The sequence below is a fragment of the Leptonotus elevatus genome, chromosome 4, assembly GCF_054856555.1.
Source record: "Leptonotus elevatus isolate MCC_2025b chromosome 4, RoL_Lele_1.0, whole genome shotgun sequence".
NCBI lineage: Eukaryota > Metazoa > Chordata > Actinopteri > Syngnathiformes > Syngnathidae > Leptonotus > Leptonotus elevatus.
Window position 1 is genome coordinate 27,229,437 of NC_141242.1, and position 26,813 is coordinate 27,256,249.

At 39.0% G+C, this 26,813-nt stretch overlaps 1 protein-coding gene across 6 annotated transcripts in view; it reads right to left on the reverse strand.

Moving 5' to 3' along the window:
- The window catches only part of LOC147176438 (membrane-associated guanylate kinase, WW and PDZ domain-containing protein 2-like), a 324,669-nt gene that overhangs the window by 123,573 nt on the left and 174,283 nt on the right, over window positions 1–26,813 (reverse strand). For all 6 annotated transcript variants that reach the window (XM_086072679.1, XM_086072680.1, XM_086072678.1 and 3 more), the window contains exon 3: window positions 7,828–7,947. In XM_086072679.1, the coding sequence (XP_085928805.1) occupies window positions 7,828–7,947 (120 nt within the window). The remainder of the gene's footprint in view (window positions 1–7,827; window positions 7,948–26,813) is intronic.

Genomic DNA, 26,813 nt, shown 5'->3' on the forward strand with positions numbered 1-26,813 from the left:
TTTAACAACGATAAAGAGAAGTGAGACGTTAAACACGGTGAAGTGGAGAGCGAAAGGAAACAACGAAAGGTCCATTGGGTATCTTAACAAGTTTGACACTTCATGATGAACTAAAAATGCACTACAGTAGAAGCTTGATTTAACAGACCTGAAACCAAGGGCCCCCCAAATTCAACGGGCAAGAAATGTCTAGTCTACTCAAAACAAAAACACAATTTCTAAAGTAGCAGTTAGAGTCTGTTAATTCCAGAATTGGCCCCATTTGATCACAGTATTGTTCTGCCATCGACAGACTGGAAATGTGTTTCTCTTACTCTATTTATATCTATGGCTGTGTTTTACTCGGGCACTAGTCGTGTACACGTCTCTCGAACATGCTACTTTTGATACAGTACACAGCTGTTTTTTGTAAAGCCTTTATCTATGGTTTCTAATCATAATGGAGGTGAAAATACATTGTAAGAAGCACTTGGCTCATGAATGCGGCTAGATAACCTTTAAAAAAAAACTCAATTTAAATTTTACATTATTTTTTATAAACAGTTTTAAGCTTTTTTTGTTTTTGTTTTTGTTTTTGTTAAATAACCATTTCCAATAATTTTGTACTGCTGGGCATTTTTAGACTATGAAAAAAGTCTAAATGAAATTGAACTGCATTAGTTGTTTTTAAGCCTAAAAAAATCTTCAATGTAACAGACAATAGGTTTTCCTCAATTAGTCCGTCACACTGACGTTCCACTGAATAACCTATAAGGAGAAATAAATTTGATCTTTGTTGAATTTTGCAATGCACATGTCCAACAGCTCACACCAACAACATTAGTACGTTTTGCACAACTTGCTGTTCTATAACTCACTGCCAACCATTTTTTAAGCAGCGTTCCCCATACTGCCAGCCGTTTTAGAGCCTTTTGGCGTACCCACAGAAATGTGTGTTTTGTGACTATTATAAGCACCGAACCTACCAAAAGAAAGACTATAGTTTGTTTCTAGCTTTTTTCCACTACAGTATTTAGTAATCAGCAGTAGAAGATCAGCAGGTTTCACCCAAAAACAGATTGCTGACTAAAAAAACGGCGAACACAAGCTTTTGGTGTCAAGCAAAACAGAGACTTCAACGCTAATAATGTTTGCTATTGTGACACTTATATAAACAAATAATAATAATAACAAAAACAAGACAGAAAAAAATTATTTTGATGGCAAAATATTGATTTATTTATAGATATACTACTAAGAAAGATGCCATGAGCAATGCTGACTCACCATATGGCTGAAGTGTGGCTTTTTTAATATAGTGTTCACCATTCACTACATCATCTTTTCTCATAATTGCGATTTAGATTTTTTACTACCTACCATGACACATTCTGTTTATACCATACAGTGCTGTGAAAAATGTGCCTTCTTATTTTTTTTTACATGGATGGATAGATAGTTTCCCAACTTGAATATTGAATATCATCACTGTTGCAAACTGCTGACACAAAACTGAGGTTTCAAACAGGAAGCTCTGAGTAGAAAGCAGCCTTATAGAGTTCGAAGTATACATGGTGAAGCTGTATATATTTAGCTGTTATGCTGTACACAAATGGCATAAGCTGCCAACAGCTGTATGCATATATATATATATATATATTTTTTTTTTTTTTCTTCTTTTAATTATTTTTTAAAATGTCCTTATGCTAAATGTTTTTAAAGTTTGCTGTCTAATGTTTTAACATTGTCAATGTATGTTCTTTTAGTACTATTTTGTTACCTACTTTTGTATTCTCTTCTTTGCTTCCGAATGTTGTTTACTGTTGTGTATGTTGATGCTTGTAGGTGTTGTCTTTCATTGTGCAAAGCACATTGAGTTGCCTTGTGTATGAAATGTGCTATACAAATAAACTTGCCTTGCCTTATATTGTGTCAACAAAAGTTGCCCATAAATTTGAGACATCCATTATTACAACAGTAAAAATTGACTTTGGCTTTAGCAAAATTGACGCATGCACAATGTCTAAAAATAAATAATTCAGCAATAACCAAAGAAAATATGTATTTCTTAAAGAGAATGAATAAAAGCTGTATCATAACCGCTGAGTGTATACTTCCCCTTATTATTTATCCTGTAAAATCGCCATGGCATGAGAAGTGAAATGAAAAATTACCGCACAGCAATGAACATCAGAGGCCTCCAGCCTTTGTACCACATCTGCTCCAACCCCAAAAAGCACGCACGCACGCACACGCGCACCCCCCCCCCCCCCCCCCCCTCACACACACACAACAATGACGACTCAGCCTGTTCTCGCACACATGCTTTGTAGCCTGACTGTCCCTTGAGGCAAAGCAGCAGCATTTGTTGGGGAGCAGGAACCTGCTGTTGCATTCAAAGTCATTGCAAAAAAATGGGTAATTATCTGGTGGAAGATTATAAACCACTCATTGCATCCTCACCGGAGAGCCTGCTGCTAACTATAGCATAGATCTGCTATTAAACATTCCTCCGCTATTTTTTAGCTACCTGTTTGAACCCCGCCACTATATTGCAGAATTTTAAGTGATCATTTTATAAAATGGGTTTTGTATGGCTGCCAACACTAGCCTTCATGGCGACTCAACAAATACATTCTGGGAGCTACTATAAGCTTGCTTTAATACAACCAGTGTAACAAAAATACGTTTTGATACAGTTTTTCTTGATTAACCATATACTTGTATTCTTATGAACACCACAGGCCCAATCTAAAGTGTGTGGGAGGGGTGTAAAAAATGTTTAGTTCAAATGGTCTCTTTCATAGTCTATGGTGGATTTTCCCATATTGCTGTTGGGTCGGAAACTTATTCGCTGCGATAAAAAGTTCACTAAATAGCTTTGTTGACCACATTAAATGGTCATTTGACCTTCCTTTGAGATTTCTTACCAATTTATTGTGAAAGCACTCTCGGCTCTCGTCTGAATAGTAGCATGGGAGGAAGCAAGAAAGCACTCCGATTGTGTTCCACTAGTAGCCAAATTGGATATTCAGCATGCTTATCAGATTGAAGCCGAGATGGTGAGAGGGAAAGGCCATGTATGTTATCGTTCAATTCTTCATGGGCATGCAACCACTCGACCTCAAACGACATTTTCTTCTTTTATTGCATTTTCTTGTTTCACAACAACTCCACATTTTCGTGTGAGGGGAAGAATATTTTTTGATCAGCGAACGAATAGTTCTCTAACTGTGTCAATCAATATGGAGCATTATCTTTGTAAAAGAGGAAATTTTGATACAGTACAACTCTTGTATTGGTTGTCGTGAGATTGTTCAGGTGTACCTACTTATATTGCATAAGGTGTCCTGAAAACACATTACAATGAAAGAGGCATGTTATAGAAAATTGCAATCGTTTCATAACCAAGCTCGTAACTCAATTTACTCATATCAATTCAGTTTTCCCCATTGAAATTAATTTAAATGTCAGTAATTCATTCGAGCTCCCTCTAAATTATTGATTTTTTTGCAAAAAAATTACAACTTTATCCTTGTAAAAGTAAACCTTTATTTCCCCATAAAATTAAGATTTTATTCTTGAAAAATTATAATTATTCTCAAAATCTTTAAAATCTTATCATAATGCTTCATGAAATGTCTATTTTAGTATCTTTGCTCCACTGTACAGCCAAATATTCCATTGTAGTGTTGTAGAGCCACAAGTTGCCCCTTCCAAGTTTTGTCTGATTATATTATAGTGATACTTTGACTTACAAGTTTAATTTGTTCTGTGACCAAGTTTGCAATACAATTTACTCATTTGTTTATGTTGCCTTGCACTACATACACACAGTGTAGCGTACCATGAGTGAAAATGATTTTATTGTATGGGTGTTCACTTTTTTTACACAGTTAACTAATTTGCTCCCAAAAACGTATAAATGCGTTTTATTTTAAATCTATTAATATATATATATATATATATATATATATAAAATTAGAAAAGTGTCCCAAATACTGTTTTTTTATGCTAGAGCATGCAGAAGGCTTTGATGCAGCCTTTCAACTGCAAAGAACGGTTGAAGAAATTGTAGTTATTACACAAACGACCAGCAGGTGGCAGCAGAGCATAGGAAATGAACGAGGACGATGTTGAAAAACCCCTCAATTACTCAGAATTCTAAATAGATTTGTGAATAATGATTAAACTATATTAGCTATAGCAATTAGCTATATTCTAATGCTAATTGCTGCAAAACAGAAACAGATGAAATATACTTTCCTATTCCTGATGAAAGAAGAGACTTTAATCTTTCTTTTGGTAGTTTTTATATTTTTATAGCAATAGAACAAAATATTCTGTGGGCCTTGCAAAATCAGTCAAAATCTAGTAAAACAGTCGGGAGTGAAGGGGATTGTTTTAGTGAAAATGGCTGGGAGTGAATGAGATAAAGGGAAAGTCAACCCCAAAAATGTGTTGTTGTTTTTTTACAATAATATGTTCTATGCAGCCCGACTAGTCTAAATATGGTATTTTGGTTAATATTGTGTTAGTGGAATATGAGTTAAGCAGCATAATCCAGTCGTTTTTTAAATATTTTTTATCCATCTCAGGGGTGGCCATTTTGCCACTTGCTGTTGAGTGAAAATGTCATCACAGTTGCTCAGGTCTCAGGTAACAGCTAATTAGAGCACAGCTTCAGAAAACAGGTGAGCTGTGATTGGTCGTTGCTCAGCAACATGGATGTCATCTTCAGTCGACAGCAAGTGGTAAATGGATAAAAAGATGGATAAAAACGGCTGGATTTTGTTGCATAACTCATATTCCACAAATTTAATATTAATCAGGATGTCATGTTTAGACTAGTGAGGTCACTTATAACTTATTATTGTCAAGACATGTTTAAGGTTGACTTCCCCTTTAATAGCTGAAGCCGCTCTTTTATACAGTTGTTAAAATGTGTGCCTGTGAAATTTTATATCTGCTGTGACACACTATTTGATCACATGGATGTAGCTCTCTTTTCAATCAGCAATACAAAAGTGACGGAAAAAAGCATTGTTGAATGTTTCGCTTCAGGGACTCTTGAAGACCTTTTACCATTTTTTTCTTTGACAAGTCTTTCAATATCAAATTTGACTAATTTTACCCTGAAAATGACTCAACATACAAATACATCTGTCCAAAAAGAGACAACTTGCTGCACAGCAATCAGAACAGGCCTCCTGAGAAGTGTGTGCGTGTGTATGTGTGTTAAGGCTTTTTAAACCACACGTCCACAAAGCTTTTGGGCAAATGAACCAGCAAGCCCCCTCCATATGTACATGTATCCCTTGCAGCAAGACAAAACACATGACACGCACGCACACACACAATTTTTATACTTGTCTAATAATTACACAAGTATTAAATTCTTTTTTTGCAAATTATGCAGAATTTCCAAGGTTCATCAGCTCTTTTTTTAATGCTGTCATATTTTTGTCACGAAAACCTTTTTTCAGACAAAAATGAAACTAAAACTAAAATAGAAGCCATTCATTGAGACGATAACTAACTAAAACTGACAATTTCGTTAGTGACTAAAACAAAAATGAAAACAACACCGTGACGAAAATTCACACAACCCAATCAAAAGGACTGAAACGCAGGTGGGAGAAAATAACCACTCAGAAACTGTTCACTGCACTTTATTTAATGTTCAAACATGTTTACATTCAATGTGCAGCTGTAAAATTAATCTCAGGCAAATATGCACTTTTTTTTATTTAGGTGAAAACTAAGTTATAAGACGGCATATTATTGTTTGTTGTATCAAATGTGTCTTGTGTGTTAAACTAAAAATAGGTGTGTTGTAATTTTCTGTATAAAAGTTGAAATGTATGTTAAAGGAAAATATCGACTAAATTGTTCATTTAGTTGACTAAAATTGCTCTTTATTTTCTGTCTTGCACTTCTAACCAGACTTCTGTGCTTTTCCGACTCTGCATTTATATTAGTGAATGTGATTAGCATCATCTTCTCCATCTTTTAATGTTCTCTCTTCTTGCCTGATGTTTTGCGAAAGCTCGCCTCCCATTAAAGATAGCGCTACTTGATAGGAGAGGCAAGGACTAGTTACTTAGAGGCGAGGACACGCACCATGCAGAGAAAGTTAGTGTAGCACATAGCTTTAGCGAGCAGCCGAGAGGTTGGATGACATAGACGTGATGCTTTTTTAACCAGCTCAGCCTGATTAGTGTGACCTGTCCACAGTAACATTGTTGAACTAAGAGTTTTAATTTTAATCCCAAAACGATATATCACTCAGTACTACAATCCACCCATTTTTTATTAGCAATGAATGGGACATGGGAATGCATGTATCACTATACCACCAGTGCCTCTGTAATGTGAGATTCTTTTTAACATGAACATTTTTACACAAATGTAAAAACCATCATATTGCCACACAAAAACACGCAATCAACTATTTTCTTTAGCACCTGCCTTCGGGGTGGCGGGGAGCTTGAGCCTTGATCAGCTGATTATGGACAAAAGGCACACTACACCATAGACTGGTCTCCAGACATATTTTTAATTATTGTAATTAAGTACTTGCCGATTAAGAGTATTGATACTGCCCGAGAGTTTTATGTCAGGCTGGTAAATTGGTATCGATTTATAGTATCGAAGCAAAAAGGTAACTGTGTAGTGATTAATTCCTGCCCATTATACTGCTCAGTCACTCTTGGCTCTAAGAGTTTTGAAAAAGAGTATGGCGCTCCTGGCTCCTGGATTTGCTCTCCGGCCGGTGGCCCCTGTGGGGCCCGGGGGTTGTGCCTTGGCGCTGCCGTGGCCTGGGGGGTTGTGCTTGCTCTTTCCTGGCCGGGGTCGACGGCTCTCCTCTTTGGTGGAGGTTTTCATGCATGCCAGATCCACCACACCAGCATCTATCGAAATTCAAACACAATCTGCTTCTTCCTCTGGTCGTTGAATCGGTGGAGGCGGATGTCTGTGGATCTCACTCTGCTTCATCTATCCTTCCTTCCTTTCCTCAGTCTCTCCTTTGGTCTCTTGAGGTCTCCCTAATTTGTTGGAATTTAGATGTTTCTTGGGTTGGTGAAAGACTGGTTGGTAACCCGGTGGGTAACAGGTGATGTCTGGTCGGTACTGGATTTCACTTTCCTTTCCTTTCTTTCATCCTTCCTCGGGTCTCCTGACAACCTCACGACTCTAGCTGGATTCTGAAGTATTCGGTTTAGGTGAACGGTATGGGAATTTTAATAGGTTTTAGGTGAATTAATGAGTACACACTCACACGCAAATGCACATACTCACGCACATACAAAATAAAAAAAATAAAAAATACATAAATAAATAAAAAAGAGAGAGCAATGATGATGACATGTCGAATCGGTAAAATTACCGAATGAACAATACTGAGCTCTCTCAAAAAAAAAAGGGAAAAAAAGAAAAATAGTTTGGGAAGATATGTCACCATAGTCTTTTGCCTTTGTGAAGTATTACAGGCTTCTTGTCCGGTTAGCGTATTGGCAGTTTTTGATGTGGACAGTTGGCGCTGGTGACGTGTCCTAATTTTTTTTTCAAAGATGGTAATTACTGATTTTTAGCCGTATAAATTACTAAATGAATATGATTTTGGGGTGCTGTTGTATTAATGTCGGTGCGCAACGGTATGATAGTGTGAAAAGGTCCTTACATACCAACTTGTACAAGGCAGTGTTTGGTAATTCAAGGCAGATTATTTATTTATTTTTATTCCTAAAAAGTAATAATTTGGGAAATGCGAGAATTCAGACCTAGTCATGAAAATGATTTCAAATAGAACTTGAAAAAACAGCTCTTTCCGGAGAGTAGACTCACCTTCATAGGTTCCGCTCTCTAGTAAGGCTCCGCTTTGCTCCAATTCCATAAAACGTTCCACAGTCACAAAGTTGTAGTCCACCCCCGGCACCTCCCCTTCCTTGGGCTGCCTGGTCGTACCTGCAGAAAAAGAGAGAAAGGACGCAGCGGTTAGGGAAGCCTCTTGAGAAGAAGAAAAAGCAGGAAAGCAGTGGAAAAACAAGTGGCAACACAAGAAACTGAGTCAGAAGTCTTCATGTGCAAACGCCAAATCCATTCACACAAGTTGGATGCCAGTGCCAGTGTGAGAGAGAGAACGAGAGAGCAACGCCATTATTCCTCTAAGCCTACTTGGAGCTATCTCAGTACAGTGAACCCCTGTTTATTGGAGGGACAACTTCCAGAACCAATTGAAATCCATGATAAGGAGACCATATAAAACATTCTTTAATTATTAGTTGTACCCCTTTTACACACACATTAAGGCTAACAAAAAAGATCAGATATATCAATCCATTTTCTATATCTTTTTTCCTTGTTTTGGTCATGGGTCAGGTTTGCTGCAGCTGCCTGGTTGCTGTCCTATGTGGCCCGGGTGAAGGTTGGGCATTCCACCCATACCTCCTCCGGACACCGTGGCGGTGTCCTGGTGGTTGTGGGTGACGTGCTACTCTCGGTACAGATAGCTCCCCTAGTGATGTCTCCTCTCCTAATCTGAAATCAGCTATCTATCTATTTATTGATTGATTGTAGATTATTTTTAGTTTAGTTTAGTTTATTTGGTTATATCAATCAATAATTAAAAAATAAATATACATATAAGGGGTGGCACGGTGCTTTACTGGTTAGCATGTCCGCCTCCAATAGCATAGGCCTATAGAAAAATATATTTTATCCATATTTTTGCAATAACTATAAACTACATTGCCATTTTATAACTATTAATAATCATGCATTTATACATGCATTTGGAATTCTTAATTGAGTTACACCGTTTCAATTCACAATAAAAATTATTCCACAAGTTGACTCCTTTCACTGACATACATTTCTGTTTCACATTTGTTCCGGTTTTTATTTTCCTAAACATCGATGTTTCTCAGCTTATAATTGCTAACTCTGTGTTGGAAAAGCTTCTGAACACAGCAAGGGAGCATATTATTATTTAGTTTAAATATAAAATGGGCTGTTTTAAAGTCCACCAGATCGTTAAATTTAAGTATATTTGATTTTATAAATAGTTTATTAGTAGGTTCACGATAATCAGCTAGATTGATTATTCTGATTGCTCTCTTCTGCAACGTAAAAACCGTGTTATTGATTTATATGTATGTCCCCAAACCTCCACACAACAACTCATGATTTGAGTTTGAGATTATTGATTTTTGATTGAGAAGCGGTCATGCACCCGTGCCTGACGCCAGGCAATCACTGGGCATATTTAGACAGAAAAAAAACCATTCACATTCACACTTAGACACTTCAGTCTTCAATTAACCAAATAAATATTTGCAACCTTGAGATTCCAGTTACCCGGCTCACAAGTTTTTCAAGACACAAGCCATTATTGGGTGGATTATTTTTTTTTTTTCACAATAGCAGCCTTTTGGCAAATAGTGAATGAACAATTCTTCAAAAAACATGCTTCAAGTTGTTTATTGCATCTCCCAGTTTAAGTTTACTGTTAAACTAAACATACAACAAAGAGTACTACAGTACACGTTTTGCATTCACAAAGACCATAGCTTAGTTTTACAGTCTGCTAGTTTAATCCAATGCTATTTAGCATTGATGTTGCCATGCTTAAATCCTTTAAACAATTAATTGAAAACAAACAGTTCAGCAACAATACGTACACTGACAAGATAACAGTACTGACATTCATGCTGTACATTATATACTTTGTCACTTGCATACAACGACTAATATTAGTGGCGTACTGAGCTGAGAGACAATTTGATTTCCTTTTTTTTGTCTTTTTCTAAGAGCTCAGTATTGTTCATTCTGTAATTTTACCGATTTGACATGTCATCATCATTGCTCTTTTTTTATTTAATTTTATTTTGTATGTGGGTGAGAATGTGTATGTGCGTGTGTGCGTGCGTGTGAGTAATTTGATTTACTAATTCTAATTTACTAATACTAATGAGTTCTGGTTAGAACATGCCCTGCTGCAATATTTTGCAGCTCCGCCTTTCTGCCTAGAACTCAAATTGGATTCATAATAGCACCTAAATTAACATTGTGTATACTGCCCCAAAATGGCCAAGGCGTGCACACCAGACTGAGAAGCATTCAATTGATGTAATGTGAATTTTTTTTGGGGGAATTGTATTTAATAATGTTATTAATGAAATAACGGAATGCTATTTTTTTTTCTATTACACAATCTTTGTTTTTTTCTGTGGAAGGCTGGAACGGAATACAGTAATAGCATTTCCAATCATTTCAATGAGAAAAGATGATTTGCGACAAGTGTCCTGACTCACGAGCTTGGTCATGGACAACAATTTAACACACATGTCAGGGCACCACTCTAACTATAAGCCTTAAAAAAAACCACTACTTTACACCCACATAGAGCAGCAGCACATATACTATAAAAAGAGCATACAACAACACCCTCAGGCATTCTGCTCAGTGGGAACGATGACAATTACTGAAGCTTTGTGGGGGACCTTCTCTGCCTCCCATTGCTCATATGCTGCATGTCTTACATCAGACCTCAGTGCTGCTCGGCATGTTATGAAGTCGCAAAACTCTAAATATAGTAAATACCCATTTTAATATGCAATATAGTGAGGAAACAGAAATTACTCCATCAACTGGGCACTTTTCCCCCCCCTTTTTCTTTAAATCAAGCATAACTCAAAGCTCCTCCTGACACAGCACATATTGTGCACACAACAAAAAAGTGGAGGCATTTAGGCTTGGAGCAATTACAGGCTGCCAACACTCTGGAGAGCTCCATCAGCGGGGCTCTGTAATGGACCTTAATGGCAGCTTTGGGCTTAATGAGGTGCTTGCGTTTGTGCTTCGGCCATGTCCACTTTGAGCCCACTGAAGTCCACATGAAAGCACGGAAAGTCCACTGGGCCGGCCTATGCGCGTGCAGTCAGAAACGAAGCCCACACCACGAAAGCCAAGTGGATCTGATGGTAGAAGGTTTGGCGTGTGTGGCATCCTACAGGTGTGTTTGTGTACAGGTGTAATGGAGCAGACATTGTGCCCTTTGTACAAACCCAATTCCAAAAAAGTTGGGACACTATACAAATTGTGAATAAAAACTGAATGCAATTATGTGGAGGTGCCAAATTGTAATATTTTATTCAGAATAGATTATAGAGAACAGGTCAAAAGTTTAAACTGAGAAAGTGTATCATTTTAAGGGAAAACTATGTTGATTTTAAATTCCATGGTGTCAACAAATCTAAAAAAAGTTGGGACAAGGCCATTTTCACCACTGTGAGGCATCCCCTCTTCTTCTTACAACAGTCTGCAAACGTCTGGGGATCAAGGAGACAAGTTTCTCAAGTATTGAAATAGGAATGCTGTCCCATTAAGGTCTAACACACGTCTTTCTAACTGTTCAACTGTCTTGGGCTTTCTTTGTTGCACCTTCCCCTTTATGATGCGCCAAATGTGCTCTATAAGTGAAAGAAGCGGAGTGCAGGCTGGCCATTTCAATACCCGGATCCTTTTCCTACGCAGCCATGATGTTGTAATTGGTGCTGCATGTGGTCTGGCATTATCGTGTTGAGAAATGCAAGATCTACTCTGAAAGTGATGATGCCTGGATGGAAGCATATGTTGTTCTTGAATCTGAACATACCTTTCTGCATTGACGATGCCTTTCCAGATGTGGAAGCTGCCCATGCCACACGCACTCATGCAACCCTATACGATCACAGATGCAGGCTTATAAACTGAGAGCTCATAACAACTTGGGTTGTCCTTGTCCTTTTTAGTCAGTATGACATAGCGCCCCAGTTTTCCACAAATAACTTCAAATCGTGATTTGTCTGACCACAAAACAGGTTTCCACACTACATTTTAAATTACCCCTGGCTCAGAGAAACGCCTGCACTTCTTGGTCTGCTTTAGAAACGGCTTATTCTTTGTACTGTAGAGTTTCATCTGGCAACGGCGGCTGGCACGGTGGATTGTGTTCACCCACAATGTTTTCTGGAAGTATTGCTGAGCCCCTTCTGTGATTTCCCTTACAGTAAGCATTCCTGGTTGCGGTGCAGTGCCGTTTAAGGGCCCGAAGATCATGGGCATCCAGTGAGATTTTTCGGCCTTGACCCTTACACACAGAGATTGTTCCAGATTCTCTGAATCTTTGGATGATGTTATGCACTGTAGATGATGATTACTTCAACCTTTTTGCAATTTTTTGCTGGTAAACACCTTTCTGATTTTTCTCCACTATCTTTCTGCGCAACATTTAAGAGACACTGCCACGTCGAGAAGTTCTTTTTATATTCCAATCAAGTTCCCAATGGACCTCCTTAGTGGTAACTGGTCTTCCAGCTGTTTTTTTTACAAGTGCAATTTACTTACTTATTTTTTAGATTTGTTGGAACCATGAAATTTACAATCAACATATTTTTCCCTTAAAATGATACATTTTCTCAGTTTAAACTTTTGACCTGTCATCTATCTTTTATTCTGAACAAAATATAGAAATTTGGCACTTCCACATAATTGCATACAGTTTTTATTCACAATTTATATAGTGTCCCAACTTTTTGGGAATTGGGTTTGTATGTTTGTTTATGTCAGTGATGAGAAGTAACAAAGTACATATTTGTTGCTATTCTTAAGTAGACTTTTTTGGTATGTCACTAATCTACGTCCTATTAAAATGATTGTAAATGCCATGCATTTGTTCCAGCTCCCCAAAAAACACCAGCAAAAACTTTTGTAACGTGTTTTTTAATAAGAAAAATAACTTGACAGTATTGTAATTTATACAATAATACATAATGACACAATTGAATAAAATGTCATTATATAGACACAATGATTTCACACTTTAATCCGTATGTGTGCTTCTTGGCCACCAGGGAGAAGTACAGCACATAGACATACTAGAAGTAGATTTGATGATGAATCAGACCGTCTCAAATAAGCTTCAATAACAGTCGTTTATTGCAGAGGATAAAGAATACATGCCTGTCAGTATTGTTATATGCTCTGTTGCTACCGCTTCAAATATGTTGTTTATAAATACCACAACATTCATACTACTTTTTTTGTGCCTGTTTATGGTGTATTGCAGTGATACTCATTGCACGGCTCCGTGTGGGTCGTTTAGCTTTAATTGGTGGCTCGAGTGGTAAGTTCTAAACATGCCTAAAACTGTTTTGATGATTTTAAAGAGGGGTAATTGCCTTCAAATCAATCTGTTTCATGTTTGACAGCATTGAAATAAAATATTAAAACTTAATGTTCTATTAATATAACATTCTTCTATGCTTAGCATCTGAAATCTAACCCTAACCAAAGCACAGCACGTGAGCACGGCAACACACATTTCAGTTTCTTGAAGTATTGGGACACCATATGTACCGTAAGTGTACAGTAAGTGTAGTTACTGAAGTGAATTGCATAGTTACAATAGTATATAAAACACTTTTGTCCAACCATCAAGAATGAAGAGCAACATTGTGCATTTGATCTAATAGCATGTCACAAATCCACATGCAAAAGACAAAACAAAAACTGCTAAGAAAAAGGCCAACCTTTAAAAACAGAACGCCTGATGCCCTGAAGGCTGTGTGCATTGCATCCATTTGGCCCAATCAGATCAAGTAGAAGTCGACCACTAGTTTTAGATACTGTTGAGCCTTCACAAAGCCTCCAGTCCTCCGTAGTAGTCCGAACTACTGGTAAAACTGCTGCTAAATTAGCAAGTTTAGCATCTTTATTGATTTCTAGCTGTATTGTTTGTCACTGTTCTGCTGCTGCAAATTCACCCCCAGGGACAATAAACAAATTCAAGACGGTTCTCAAGTAGGAGAGGTTCCTGCTTTTTTCTCCATGCTGCACATCTTGGCTATTCTTTTTTGCACCACATAAAAATGCCTTTATGAAGGTCGCTGTAATATCGATGCAATACAGTACATTAAAGTTTAGTGCGTTCCCCGAAGAAACTAAAAATGTATCTTGAAGGGGACATGTGCTTCTCGGCAGACTGCCTTCCGCCGGGCACGGCTATCGATCTGGACGATCACAATCAAATGATTCTGCTGCCCACACCACAGGAGACAGAATGTGCCGGAATACTGATGACCCGTCCGTGGCCCCCCCTCCCACTGATTCTTCACACAGACATACAAAGATAGAAAGACAGAAGCCGATAACCCCCCCTCCCCAATTACATTTGGATGCAAATGAAAATGCAGAAATTTTAAACAACAATCTTCCCTGACCCTGAATCCTAAATCGTAGAGTACCATGTGTATAATCCTAACATCTTTTGGGAGGAATTTCAGTGGCAATGTGGTTTGCAATAGTCGCTGCAACAGTTCTGAAGCTAACTGGCCTAATGCTATGTGGTTCTTGGTCCTCCAAGTACCATCATCATGACCGAGCTTATAATACAATCAAGGAATTTTATTCCTAAAAATTATATTTAATATTATTGTAAAACACTGTAACATGATGCATGATGCTCAAATATAGTAAAATTACAACAGTATCTTATATGATTCAAGTTCAACGTAAAACATCCATCCATTTTCTGAACATCTTACACATAAAATTACACAATTATACCTAAATATTTTTTCAAAGCAAAAAAAAACGAAATGCAAAAAACCTGAACCAGTCCGTAAGTGCGCCTTCATTGCAATCTGACCATACCACGCGACGCTTTGATTCAAATATAAAAGGATTGACAGGTCAAAACGCTTCCATCTCTATTCCCCATCTACCTATTTCATTACCTTTTTTTTAATCTTAGTTAGTTAGGTTGCATGTTTTCTTTTTATCTTTGATTCACATTTTTTATTCCGTTTCATTAATAAGTTAGTTAGGCTGTGATTGATATATGTGTGTGTTTACCAAATAAATTTGTTGTCTAGAAATTCAATTTCTGCCGAATAATTTGTGTTTACTGAGTGGATTAGTAATTCTCTTATTAAAGCAAAGAACTCCATGATTAACTAAAGTAGCAACTTCAGATTATGAATCCTTGATATTAGGATTTTTAGCATTTATTTTGCTCCTACAAACAAGCAAAGTCAACGTGGTGCCCCCAGAGGTTGCTGAGGAAATTACAACTCCCCTCACCATTACGGCAAACCAAATAATCGCTATATATATATATATATATATATATATATCTTTGTGAATTTGTATTGTAACAAGCGGGTGAGAAAGAGAGAGATGAGAATTAGAGCAAAAGAGACAGAGACTACATGTCTCAAACGCTGCAACGTAGCTGAATACTGTCCGTTTGCGTTGGTTATTTAACAAAGACATGTTGAAAGATTATGTTGTCTGAGTAGCGTATATTATCGATCTTTTCTTCCTATGTGAATAATTGTTTGTAACAAGCGAGTGAGAAAGATAGAGAGGACAAGTTGCTCAAAACAGAGTGAGGTGAATTAAAGCGAGACCTACGTGTCTGAAACGGTGAAACGCAGCTGAATACTGTCCGTTTGTTTTGGTTATTTAGCAAGGAAGACGATATAATTATTTAAATATATTAGGCGTATTTATGCTTTCAGGTTAAACTCTTGTGATAATAATAGCAAAAATGGCGAATAAGAAAGCCTAATAGCCTATTCATGCAGGCCTAATAAATATAAATATTTAGTAGCCTAAGTATGTTCTATTTAAATATTTGTTACCTAAATGTAAGTGTTTACAGAAATAATACTTCATGTATGGTATCCTTACTAGGAGAAGGACTAAGGTAGGCTTTTGTGTAGGCCAATATAAAACAAGTAGAAAAATAGTTAAAATTAATAAATGAGTGAGCGATAAAACATGAAAATAAATAATAATTAGATCTGTTAATAGATCCTTTAAAAAAATATCTACGTCCAATATCTGGGTCTTGGAGCAGACAGCACTGTGCTTTCACTTTGCTTATCAAATGCACCTTAACTGTCAAGAGGGCTTTGTTTGGTGGAGGACCCAGTCGCAGGAAAGCAGGGCAATGAGGCGAAGGTGAAGTGCAAAAAGGGATTTTAATTTCTACAAAACAAAAAGCGAGATCCAAATTGCAAGGAAAAACAAAACATGGGGGGAACAACAAGGCAAAAACGGGCAGCATGACATGAGGAAAAGACAATGAACCAACCCAGACAGAGGGGAGACAGGAGACTAAATACACAGACGCTAATGACACAACAAGACACACCTGGGGGAAGACACAAGTGGCTGAGGGCACTGATAGGTTCACACGAGGAAGGGCAGGATTACACACTTAACAGGACCAAGGGAGAACACACAAGGAAAACAGAACCCAAACATGACATTAACAAAGCAATTCAAATAGGAACACATATTTAAACACAAACAAATACAATAAAATACTGCTGGAGCGTGCCCCCCAAACCCCCCAATTTGTATTTAAAATATTTCAATGAATGAAACCATGAGCAGGAAGACGTTTTTCCGTGAATATTGTATCGGTTTCCCCCAAAATAGCAAGGCCCTCATTTTGTTTGCTTTTCTTGTTATGCAATTTGTTCACGTTAATGAGTGATTCTCCAACCTCTCAAATTAGTTACTTACTGTACTTTTGCCACTTTCTTTTTCCAGATCAATACCATTATGAGCACTCAGCTCTTGAGTAGTCACCAATACCGATACCAAGCAGCAAGCACTGATACCACTAACGCAATGGTGTCCAAACTCATCCTGCAGGTTTTGGATGTTTCCCTTCTTCAACAAACCTGAAGCTCATCAGCAAGCTCTGCATAAGCCTGATAACGATCCTGTTCATTGTAAACAGGTGTATTAGAGCAGGGAAACATCCAAAACCTGCAGGACTTCAGCCCTCGAGGACCGAGTCTGGACACCACTGCACTAAAACGTTAGATACATAAAACTACGACACACCCAAAACGAATAATAATAATGCCAGATCATTTTAAAGGAAAGGCAAGGCAACTCAATGTGCTTTACACAAGCAAGGACACAACACCTACAAGCATCAACAAACAGAACTGTTAATGACATTCACACACAAAGCAGGTAAAACAAAAGTAGCTTACAAAAATGACTAAAAGAAAGAACATACATTGACAACGTTAAAACACAATAGAAAACTTTAAAAATATTTAAGAGTAAAGATTAGTGTAGTTCCAATACCATTTTTGCTCCTGATACCGATTCCAATACCCAGTTTTGCAGTATCGGCCGATGCCGATACCGTACCGATACTTAGCTGTTGTGCTTTTCTACATGAAAAAGCTGCTCTGCCATTGGTTCAGAGGATATCTTAGCTCGGCATGCAGTGAACACTTCACACATCTGTGAATGTCGTGCACAAGCAAGACAAAAGATGCTGCATCCAAAGTCCTATTGGCATGTTACTCGTTAATATTTGCCGATGCCGATTCCACTGTTTTAATGCAGTATCTGGGCCTCTGCCGATACCGGTAAAGTAAAGATATAAGAGTGTATTTCTAAAATAAAATAAAAATATCATGATTAAAAATGTTTAGAAGACCCGAATTTTAACCTGGATTTAAAAGCATTTGCACTTGGGGCTGACTTTACTTCTGTTGGCAGCTTATTCCATTTGTGTGCAGCATAACAGCCAAATGCAGCTTCACCATATTTACTTGAAGAAGTCTTCTGATCTCAGAGCCCTATTGGGTTTATATTCAATCAACAAGTCATGATTTGTGATTGGTTGGACCCCAAAGCAGTAACTTTAATAGTCTTTATTACAAAAACTAAAGTAACAAATAAAACTGTATAGTACAAAAGAACAAGACTGTGGAACAAGAGATGCTATCAATAAGCGAAGTGCGCATCTCGGACCGCGCAGTACATTGTGGGCAGGGGAGCGTTACCTGACTACCAAACAGTAGTCAAGAGTAATGGAAAGCAATGGAGACTCAAACGATTTCAACCACATGAAAGTTGATGATTTAATTAAGCATTTTTGTAGTCGCCGTGGATTGCCTGTTACAAGGACTGCGTTCGGCAACAGATAGAAACGGAAAGACGAACTGGCTGCCCTTCCATATGCTGCTTTGATCCAAAAACTGACAGTCTTATTAACAAAGGAGGAAGAGAGAGACGCTGTGAAATATGATTACGTCATTGTTAATCGTTGGTGACAAAATAATTTCTGGCCCCATGAAGGCAAATGACGGATAGGTGGAAGAAGCCCATGGTTTGAAACTTTGGCCACCTTTCATGTCAGCCGATATAGCTGAATGTGTGCACTTTACTGGGAGTTGGATCGAGGACACAAAACCGGGACGCGATCAAGAGACGGATAGGATCTTTCTTCACTGAAGGGGTCAATTGGGGCTAGAAGCAGGTTCTTAAATGACCGTTACTCCATAAAGTTTCGTTACACGTACGTCCGCTAGCAAGCTTCCTGATGCTTCCGATTGCTCCCTCGGTTTCAGGATATTGCCAAAATAAATGTGTTCAAGAAATTTGCCATTTTAGCCTCTTTTACGTCCGTTTGGATCTTTCTTTTCTGTCTGGGAATTGGGAAGTGTGAACGGATGTTTACAAGCGTACACTTCCATCTTCTCGAGCTTTGCAATGGTGTTTTTTTGCCTATAAACTCCATTAGGACAGTTAAAAATGGCACCAAGTGCACCTGTTGTTTTGTCACTTAAGGCTGAAAGCTGTTTAAACAATGCTTGAAAGCCTTAAGGTGTGCAGTTACGCAAACACTTTCAGTGCTCCATTCGCCGCCATTCAAATGACAGCTTTGTTCGGTAGCAAGTTTTTTTTAAACTAGATTTTCACGCATGCGCAAACGTAATGCGCACTTCACTTATTGGGTAGGAGTATAAATTGCAAAGTACAAACAAAACCAGAAAGAAGTGAATCACGAAGTACTGCTCGAATAAACTTACTAAAGTTAACAGGAGGACCAGACTGTGACCAAACAGGAGAAACCAGAAGGTTCACAACAAACAGAGAACGATGGAATGATCCCGCAACCTCCTGGTGTGCTTGCAAGCCTTAAGACTTGTAGCTTACTGCAATGGCACACAGGTGTTCATGTTCCTGTTAAACTTGACCCTGCACCATCAAGACAATCAAAAGCAGCACAAGGAAAATGACAAAAAACAAACAAACAATACAATAAAATAGAGATTGACCATGACACAGCATGTCTTTAATGTATTGTAACGAATATTGCCCGTCACCCTAAATTTTTTCATTTTATGTGCCTTTTTAAACATTTCCCCCTGGGGAATATGTGTGCGTGTCTTAACTCTGTGTTTTCTTTTCAAAAGGACTCTTTGAGTTTCCCTCCAGCAGGGACTGGACTTCGGTTTATAACCCGCAGGAAACGCATACCACAGCTCCGACAGACCTGAAATCCTGTCTGATAAGCAGTCCTCAGACCATCTTTTATGGTCTGGCCTATCCACAGGAATTAGCCATGTGTTTTTTCTTGGGAAACAATGCCCCGTGGAAGGTGTATGGTACAACAGTGCCCTCCAACGGTCACTATCGATTATCCTCAAGAATCCTGCCGCTCCTAATTAATCTGAAATCTACATAATTCGGGACATACACGGACTCTATGTACGTGACTGACATCAAGTAACTCCTGTTGGTTATCTTTGTACACAACCTGTATGTCTATCTCAAATGAATGATGTGTGTAATTTCTGTAGCCACCTAAGTTTAGCTAATTAGTAAGCTTAGCGGATTCAATAACTTTATGATCATGGTAATGTTTGAAATGTGTTCAGAATGATAAATTAAGCATCTGGCTTGTCAATTCTGATATAAAATTCTCAAATACTATCCCAAAAGCTTGGTCTCAGTCGACAAAGTCCCTGTGGGCTACGGCCTGACCCCCCCTGCTAACACAGCTTTAAAACCAAGCGTGCGAAGGAACTTCTCGCTCTTTTCCTGCAGCTCTCTTTTCCTGACGCTCGTTCCTGCAACTCTCTTTTTTTGTCCTGACGCTCTTTTCTGCAACTTTTTTTTACCTCACGCTCGTCTCCTGGAACTCTATTCCTGAACTCTCTTCCCCAGTGAACTGCTCAAGGACTCACTCGTTCCTGCAACTCCTCCACCTCTCTTCACCTCACGTCTGGCCCCCCACGAACCTTCCCTGGTCATCATGAGAAACGTGGTCGCTGAGGGTGACCACACGGCTTCTTCCTTTGAGCCACAACGCGCGTCTAAAAAGCGCGCATCAAGCAAAGACTCAAAAACACACTGCGCATCCCCAAGGCGTGCGTGTCTGTTCCAGCCGTGAGTCCGAGGCGCCCCGCAGCACTCACACAAGGACCTACAGACCTCCAGGCTGCGCGTGCATCACCGGGCAGCATTCCAGCTGGACGTGTGCCAGCCAAGGACCGGCCGCCGCCTCCACGCCGCATGTGCACCTGACCAGCAGCCGGAGACCTGCTGCAGCATTCCAGCATTCAACCGAGGATCGACGCTCGAGTCTCTCTCTCTCTCTCCCGTGCGACTGAATCAGTTCGTGATTGCATTGCAATATGATCATATGCTACTGGTGCAACGCTTTTATTCCAACATAAAATAATTGACAGGTCAAACGCTTCCATCTTTATCCCCCATCTACCTTCTTTTATCTTAGTTAGGTTGCAAGTTTTCTTTTATCTTAGTTAGGTTGCAAGTTTTCTTTTATCTTTGATTCACATTTTTATTCCGTTTCATTAATAGGTTAGGCTGTGACTGATATATGTGTGTTTACTAAATAAATTTATTGTCTAGAAATTAAATTTCTGCCGAATAATTTGTGTTTACTGAGTGGATTAGTAATTATCTTATGAAAGCAAATAACTCCATGATTAACTAAAGAAGCAACTTCAGATTATGAATACTTGATAATAGGATTTTTATCGTTTATTTTGCTCCTACAAACAAGCAAAGTCAACGTGGTGCCCCCGAGGTTGCTGAGGAAATTACAACTCCCCTCAGTACCGTCTAAATTTCTCATAAGCCATTACGGCAACCCAAATTATCGCTACAGTATTCAGGACACAAACTGTTCAGTGATTGCTTTGCAGAGAAATTGCAAAGAGTTAAAATTGCAGACTTAACTTTGTGGAAGTTCATTTTAACTCCAATACTGTAAGTTTAATGTTTTCAGAGTAAAATTGTGTCCAAAGTAGGTGTTATTTCAGAGTTGATCACCTAGAGTTTGATCAATAAACAGTGTCAGATTAACTCCGCCTTGCACATGCACGTCTCCAGTTTTAAAGACAAGTCAGCGCCATTTTCCTCGTCCTCCTTTCCTCCTTGCTTGTCACTGGGAAATACTGACAGACAAAAGGGGTTTAGGTCCATGAATTCATTTTCACTCTGACTGTGATCAAGATTATTAACATACTTCAAATGCTCCCTTCATAAGAGCTGTTGGGTTAAAGTTGAAAACTGACATTACATCGGCCTGTCATTGACCTTTTGGTGAGTGCTTCCGTAAATTCGGCGAGTACTTTGTTCAAACATATCAGAGTGCAGCCTACACTGGCCCGTTCACACAGCCTATCAATCCACAGAAAGGTTTTCCTCTTCAGATTAAAACAATTCACTTTAAACTCTAGGATCTCACTGTGTATAATGCCCAACGACAGAACCCAGAATTTTGTTTTCTCTTTGGTGCCATTTAAAATTCATCGCTGTTGTGTTTTATTAGTCTCATCCTAGCTCGTGCTAAGCTAGTTCGTCTATCAGGTCCGGTCAGTGAGTTTGCAAACTCTCTTTCATTAGTTGCTAGGACAGAGCGAGAGGCCAAGAGCGAGGTGCGAACCATTGCTTGGATCACATTAGCATGTTATGTATGTAGTATGGTATGTTGTTCTGGTGGTGATGGTGCCTTGCTGCTCCCCTTATTTTTCTGTCTTCTAAGACCCTGACATCCCAGCCAATCAGGATCTAAACCATCTTTTTTACAACGTGTCCACAATGCCATGTCATGGGCAGCCGCCAGAAAACTAAATATGACAGGTAAAGTACAGCTATGGCAAACATTTACAGTGCTTGTTTGCATATAGCTACTTCCTACCACTGGAGTGGGTGCAAGCTTAGGTGAATTGTATAATCAGCGGCAGAGGTGCCACTTTGTGTAGAAAGGGCGGGGGTTGGCATTAAAATGAAAACAGGTGCTAGTGTATGTGTGTGAATACGATGGGACGCAGAAACCTAACAAGGAAATTCCATTTGGAAGGGAAGCCAAAATAGCTGATATACTGAAATAACTCAGCTGGGGCGTCAGATTTGGGGCAGGATGAAGACCTTTGCTGAATAATGGAGAGGGCCAGCTGAAGATGAAGACCGAGAACGCCAATGGTTCAGCTTGCAGCGCATCCTCTCTTCAACGCAAAATGTTCACGCATGAGGAATGTTTGTATAATTAATACAGGAAGGAAGCTGGCGAAAAGAGAAAGCAGTAAGGGGATGCAGCGAGGAGGCTGATGCTAAAAATAGACTACCAATGCACTGATTATCATAATAAAAGGTGTGGGAGAAGGTGGTCAGAAGATTTAATTTGTTGGATATTTTCATAGCCATGGGCAAAATATTGATGTGTATGTGTAATTAAGGTGTACCTCGGTTGCCCCATTTCGAGGTATTGATAGGCAAATGGGGCAATAGTGTTTGATAAGTATCCGGTGTTCCCATATTTGTGTCTAGTTATGTATTTGGCAAAATAATTCTGCTAGATAATTTTAGTGCTCGTGGCCATGTTGTGGCGGACGTGACGTCACTACATTGACAAGCCGTCACTCGCATCCATTATTTACTACTGAGTGATACGCCAGATTGCTTCCCTATGGATGTAAATGTCATCTAGACTTGGATATTTATGTATTATTATTTAAACTGAAAAATTGTAACCTGACTCCACAGACAGGCTTCTGGCTTGCATAAGCTTGCGGAAGATTACTTACATGTGCGTGCAGCACCTCGTCTGTCGTGTCTCCTCCGTCAGCAAAGGGTCGTAGTTAGTGACGGATTGATGGACCGGAGTGTTGCGGGAATGACAAAAAAAAAATGCTGCATTGAATTGGGGGTGACGGCTGAGCTAAGACAGCTTTCAACGTGGTGATTTTTGCGGCACCAAGCCAAAGAAATACAGTTTCTGAAGTATGCCAGGTGCAGGCTGACAATGCACGCCTGAGAGGGAGAAGTCGGCGACACCTTTGCTGTATGAGGAGCCCGCGCACGTCTTCCGCCACCGATCAAATCATGCTGAAAGGCACACGGCTTCATTATTGTGTAATTTGGATATACTACTGGTGACCATATTTAAATTAGCAAAAGATTGTGGCCAAAATATGGCGAGCATTATATACCACATCGGGTACATTCAAATGATTAATTTGAACCCAATTATTCTCTTTGTTTATGTCATGTCCTCTTCCGGATGTCATTTTTTTTTATATTTGAGTCCAACGTGGGTTCAAACTTCGAGCTCATAGAGCGGCAGGCTTTACATTCTTGAAAAACAACTGCACAAGAAACTAAAATAACATGAATTATTATTAATTCATATATTTACTGTTGTTCATTGCACAGTAATTTAATTCGTTCTTTGTTTTTTTTGCCAGGTGTGATGAGTGTGCAAACTACACTTCAGTAATTGTAAAATGTTAAACCTTTATTTTTACTATTCCTCTCTGGCTCACTTAAATTAAATTGTATTTTATTTTTTATTTGTCAAGTTTTATATATTGAAAGGTAATTGTTATTTTTTTTAATTAAGATTTTACTATTAAACAATAATGAGCATTTACTACCAACAAATTAATAAATAAAATGAGAGAGAGACAAAAGTACCGAAAATTGGTACCGTTGAGTACCGGTACAGATTCCCAGGTACCGAGTATTGGAACAGCACTGGTTCAAATGTGAAAGGTAACCATCCCTAGTACTAACGCATTACTGATATTACTGATAGCGCTAGTTAAGAGTTGGATAAAGTTGGGTACGTTTCCACTGAAGGCCCTGTTATGAAATGCACCACTCACCACTGACTAATACTATAGAAATTGGATGGACTTCCTGTTTATATCATTATGATGCCATCCAAACAAAAGCTACTCAAGTCCGCCTATTTCTTCCACCCTCGGGCCTGCAGATGTGAAGCGTGACAGCAGGTCTGCAGCAAAAGAACGATCAAATGCACAAGCACGTACACTTCCTCATTTACACTCCAAAGCACATTCGCAGCATGGCAGCAGTTCGACAGGAACGTCTGCTGCCACGACAACACACCACGGCTTGGCAATACCCTAATGTCATGGCAACGAGCTGGACATAAAAACAGTGGAGCATTTTGACTGGACCCAAAAAGAGACATTTGGTGCCACAAAGCCTTCCTCTGAGTAGAAGACAGTGGTGACTTTGCTTGAGCAGATCCAGCAGATCATGGTGTTACTCTGCTATATTGTATTTTAAAATAATAATAATAACTAGAGCTGCGGGCAGCTATAAAGGGCCCTCGCAGCCCGGGCCACTTTGGGGTACTTGCACGTTGGGGTACTGGCACGTTTGGGTAGTTCGAAGCAGAAATTATTTGAAAATGGCACAATAAACCTTTACACATTATGGATTGTTTTTTTTGCCAGGTGTGATGAGTGTGCAAAGCTCGATGAATTTTGGTCAACGTTAAGACCCTCAAAAATCAGCCTCTGTTTTATTTTTTGGCAACGAGTTGCCCCAATTTTAAAGTACATATATTAGGGGTGTGCCAAAACATCAATTATTAGATTCATCGCAATGCAACAATTGACAATTTGATTACGATTCATAAATGTTCAAAAACGATTATTTTCCATAATAACTTAATGATAGGAACACGAAAGTAAAGGCACGCCTGCCGCGCGCACAAGATGATGATGGCCGCAGCGGAAGTAACTGACCGACAGATTTTCTCCTCAGGATACAAAGCTAGCGGGCAACGTGTAACAGCACCTCTTGCGTTTCCACCCTAGGTTAGCGGAGAAGAATCTGATGGTTGTTGATGCTAACCAGCAAACAATAGAAGAAGGACTGTCAAAACTTCTCCAGAGCTTTGAAAGGGCGAGACGAATGTCATCATCCACCGCAACCTTTAGTCCATATCGTTCAATAATCAAATCGTAGGACCCTGAATCATAATCGAATCGAATTGTGGGGTGCTTTAGATGGCACACCCCTAACATATATACACATCATCGTTAGTTTTACTCATAGCACAATATTGCTTTTATTGTCCATAGATGACATAATAAATGAATAAATAAATAAAAAGTACATATGTATGGATAGGTCTGATGTCACAAAAAATTTTGAGTGGTCGAAAGTAAAAAAAAAAAATCATAAATGACTTAGTTATCACACTTAAAAAAGTATCAAAATTGTGTACAAATATGAAAATAGCTTATGTGTCGTAAAAAAAAATTGTCGACCCAAGGGCTAGGTGGCGCTATATTTACAACTGACTATTGGCATAGAGATACTTTCAGGTTGTGACTATAAACATACAAGTGAAGTTTGGGAATTTTTTAAGCATGTACCGAGGAGTTATTACGTATTTTGTATTTCATGGAAAAGGAAGTATGAAACAAAAAATATGATGCCCCGACCCGTCATATGGTATTTTGAAAACTCGAGATTCTTTCTCCCTTTTGTTGGCCTAGGTCTTGACATGGTCCAGGCCAAGTTTGAAGCAACAAACGGACATTCAAAACTTCGTAACTCACTTCCTGTTTATTTTAGCATATGGGTCCAAGAGACTTTTTTGTAGGTCTTGGGCTCCCTTCATATACCCCAAAAATTTTGTAGATCTTGCTTAAAGGTACAACCAGGGCTGCTTTGTTAAAAATTTCTAGGGGGCGCTAGTGAGTAATTTTTTTGTAAAAATCGCCCAATACACAGTAAAGTATTGCTCATTTTGCCAGGCCAGATGTGTGTGCCAAGTTTTATGAGTTTCTGTGCATGTTTAAGCCCTAAAAATCGGCGTTGTTTTCTTGGAGAACAGTACCTTGCCACGCCCACAGTGATTCGCGAAAACTCACAAACTTCGTGTAATGACATCATGAAGACCTAAACACTCTTCTGAGCAAATATGAGGTAGATCAAGTTAATGTGGTTGGAGAAAAAAGAAAAAAAGAAAAAGTCAATAATTCATAGCTCACTTCCTGTACATTTTAGGATAATGGTTCCACTGACTTTTTTGTGTGTCTCGGGGCGCTTCACGTGCCTGCCATTTTTGTAGCCCTTGGTTAAACGTGTCGGGATTGGTGCATATTTTTCCACGCTGGGGGGCGTTATATGTTATGGCAACTTCATGATATAAAAATGTTCGCCGAGCCAGAGGAGCGTGCAAAGTTTGGTGAGTTTTCGTAAATGTTTAGGTCCCCAAAAATGAGATTGTTTACCAAGAAGAACAAGAAGAAGAATTCTTACAAAAACAAGAGGAACCTTGCAGCGGTAGCTGCTTGGGCCCTAATTGTCATGATTGGGGTCAGCTGTTTCTGTTTTCCCTGGCAGTTGCTGGGGAAACAGCTGGAGGGCGGATCCCGCCAAACACACCTGCTGCCCATTAGCTCGTCAGGCCAAGATAAAAGCCCGACAGAAGCAGCAAGGAGTGTCGGGTTATTACTCTGTGATGCTACTCTGTATCTCACACTACTCGCTGTTCTATCCGCCCTCGGGCGTGATTTTGTGTTTCCTTGTTTTTGATTAAAACTAAGTTATCAGCATCACTGCCGTGGCTCTCCTACCTTCCTGCATTTGGGTCCTCCACTCCGTTTCGTGACAGCCAACTTCAACCGTGACAGATCGTGACAGAATAACCCGACCACAATGGA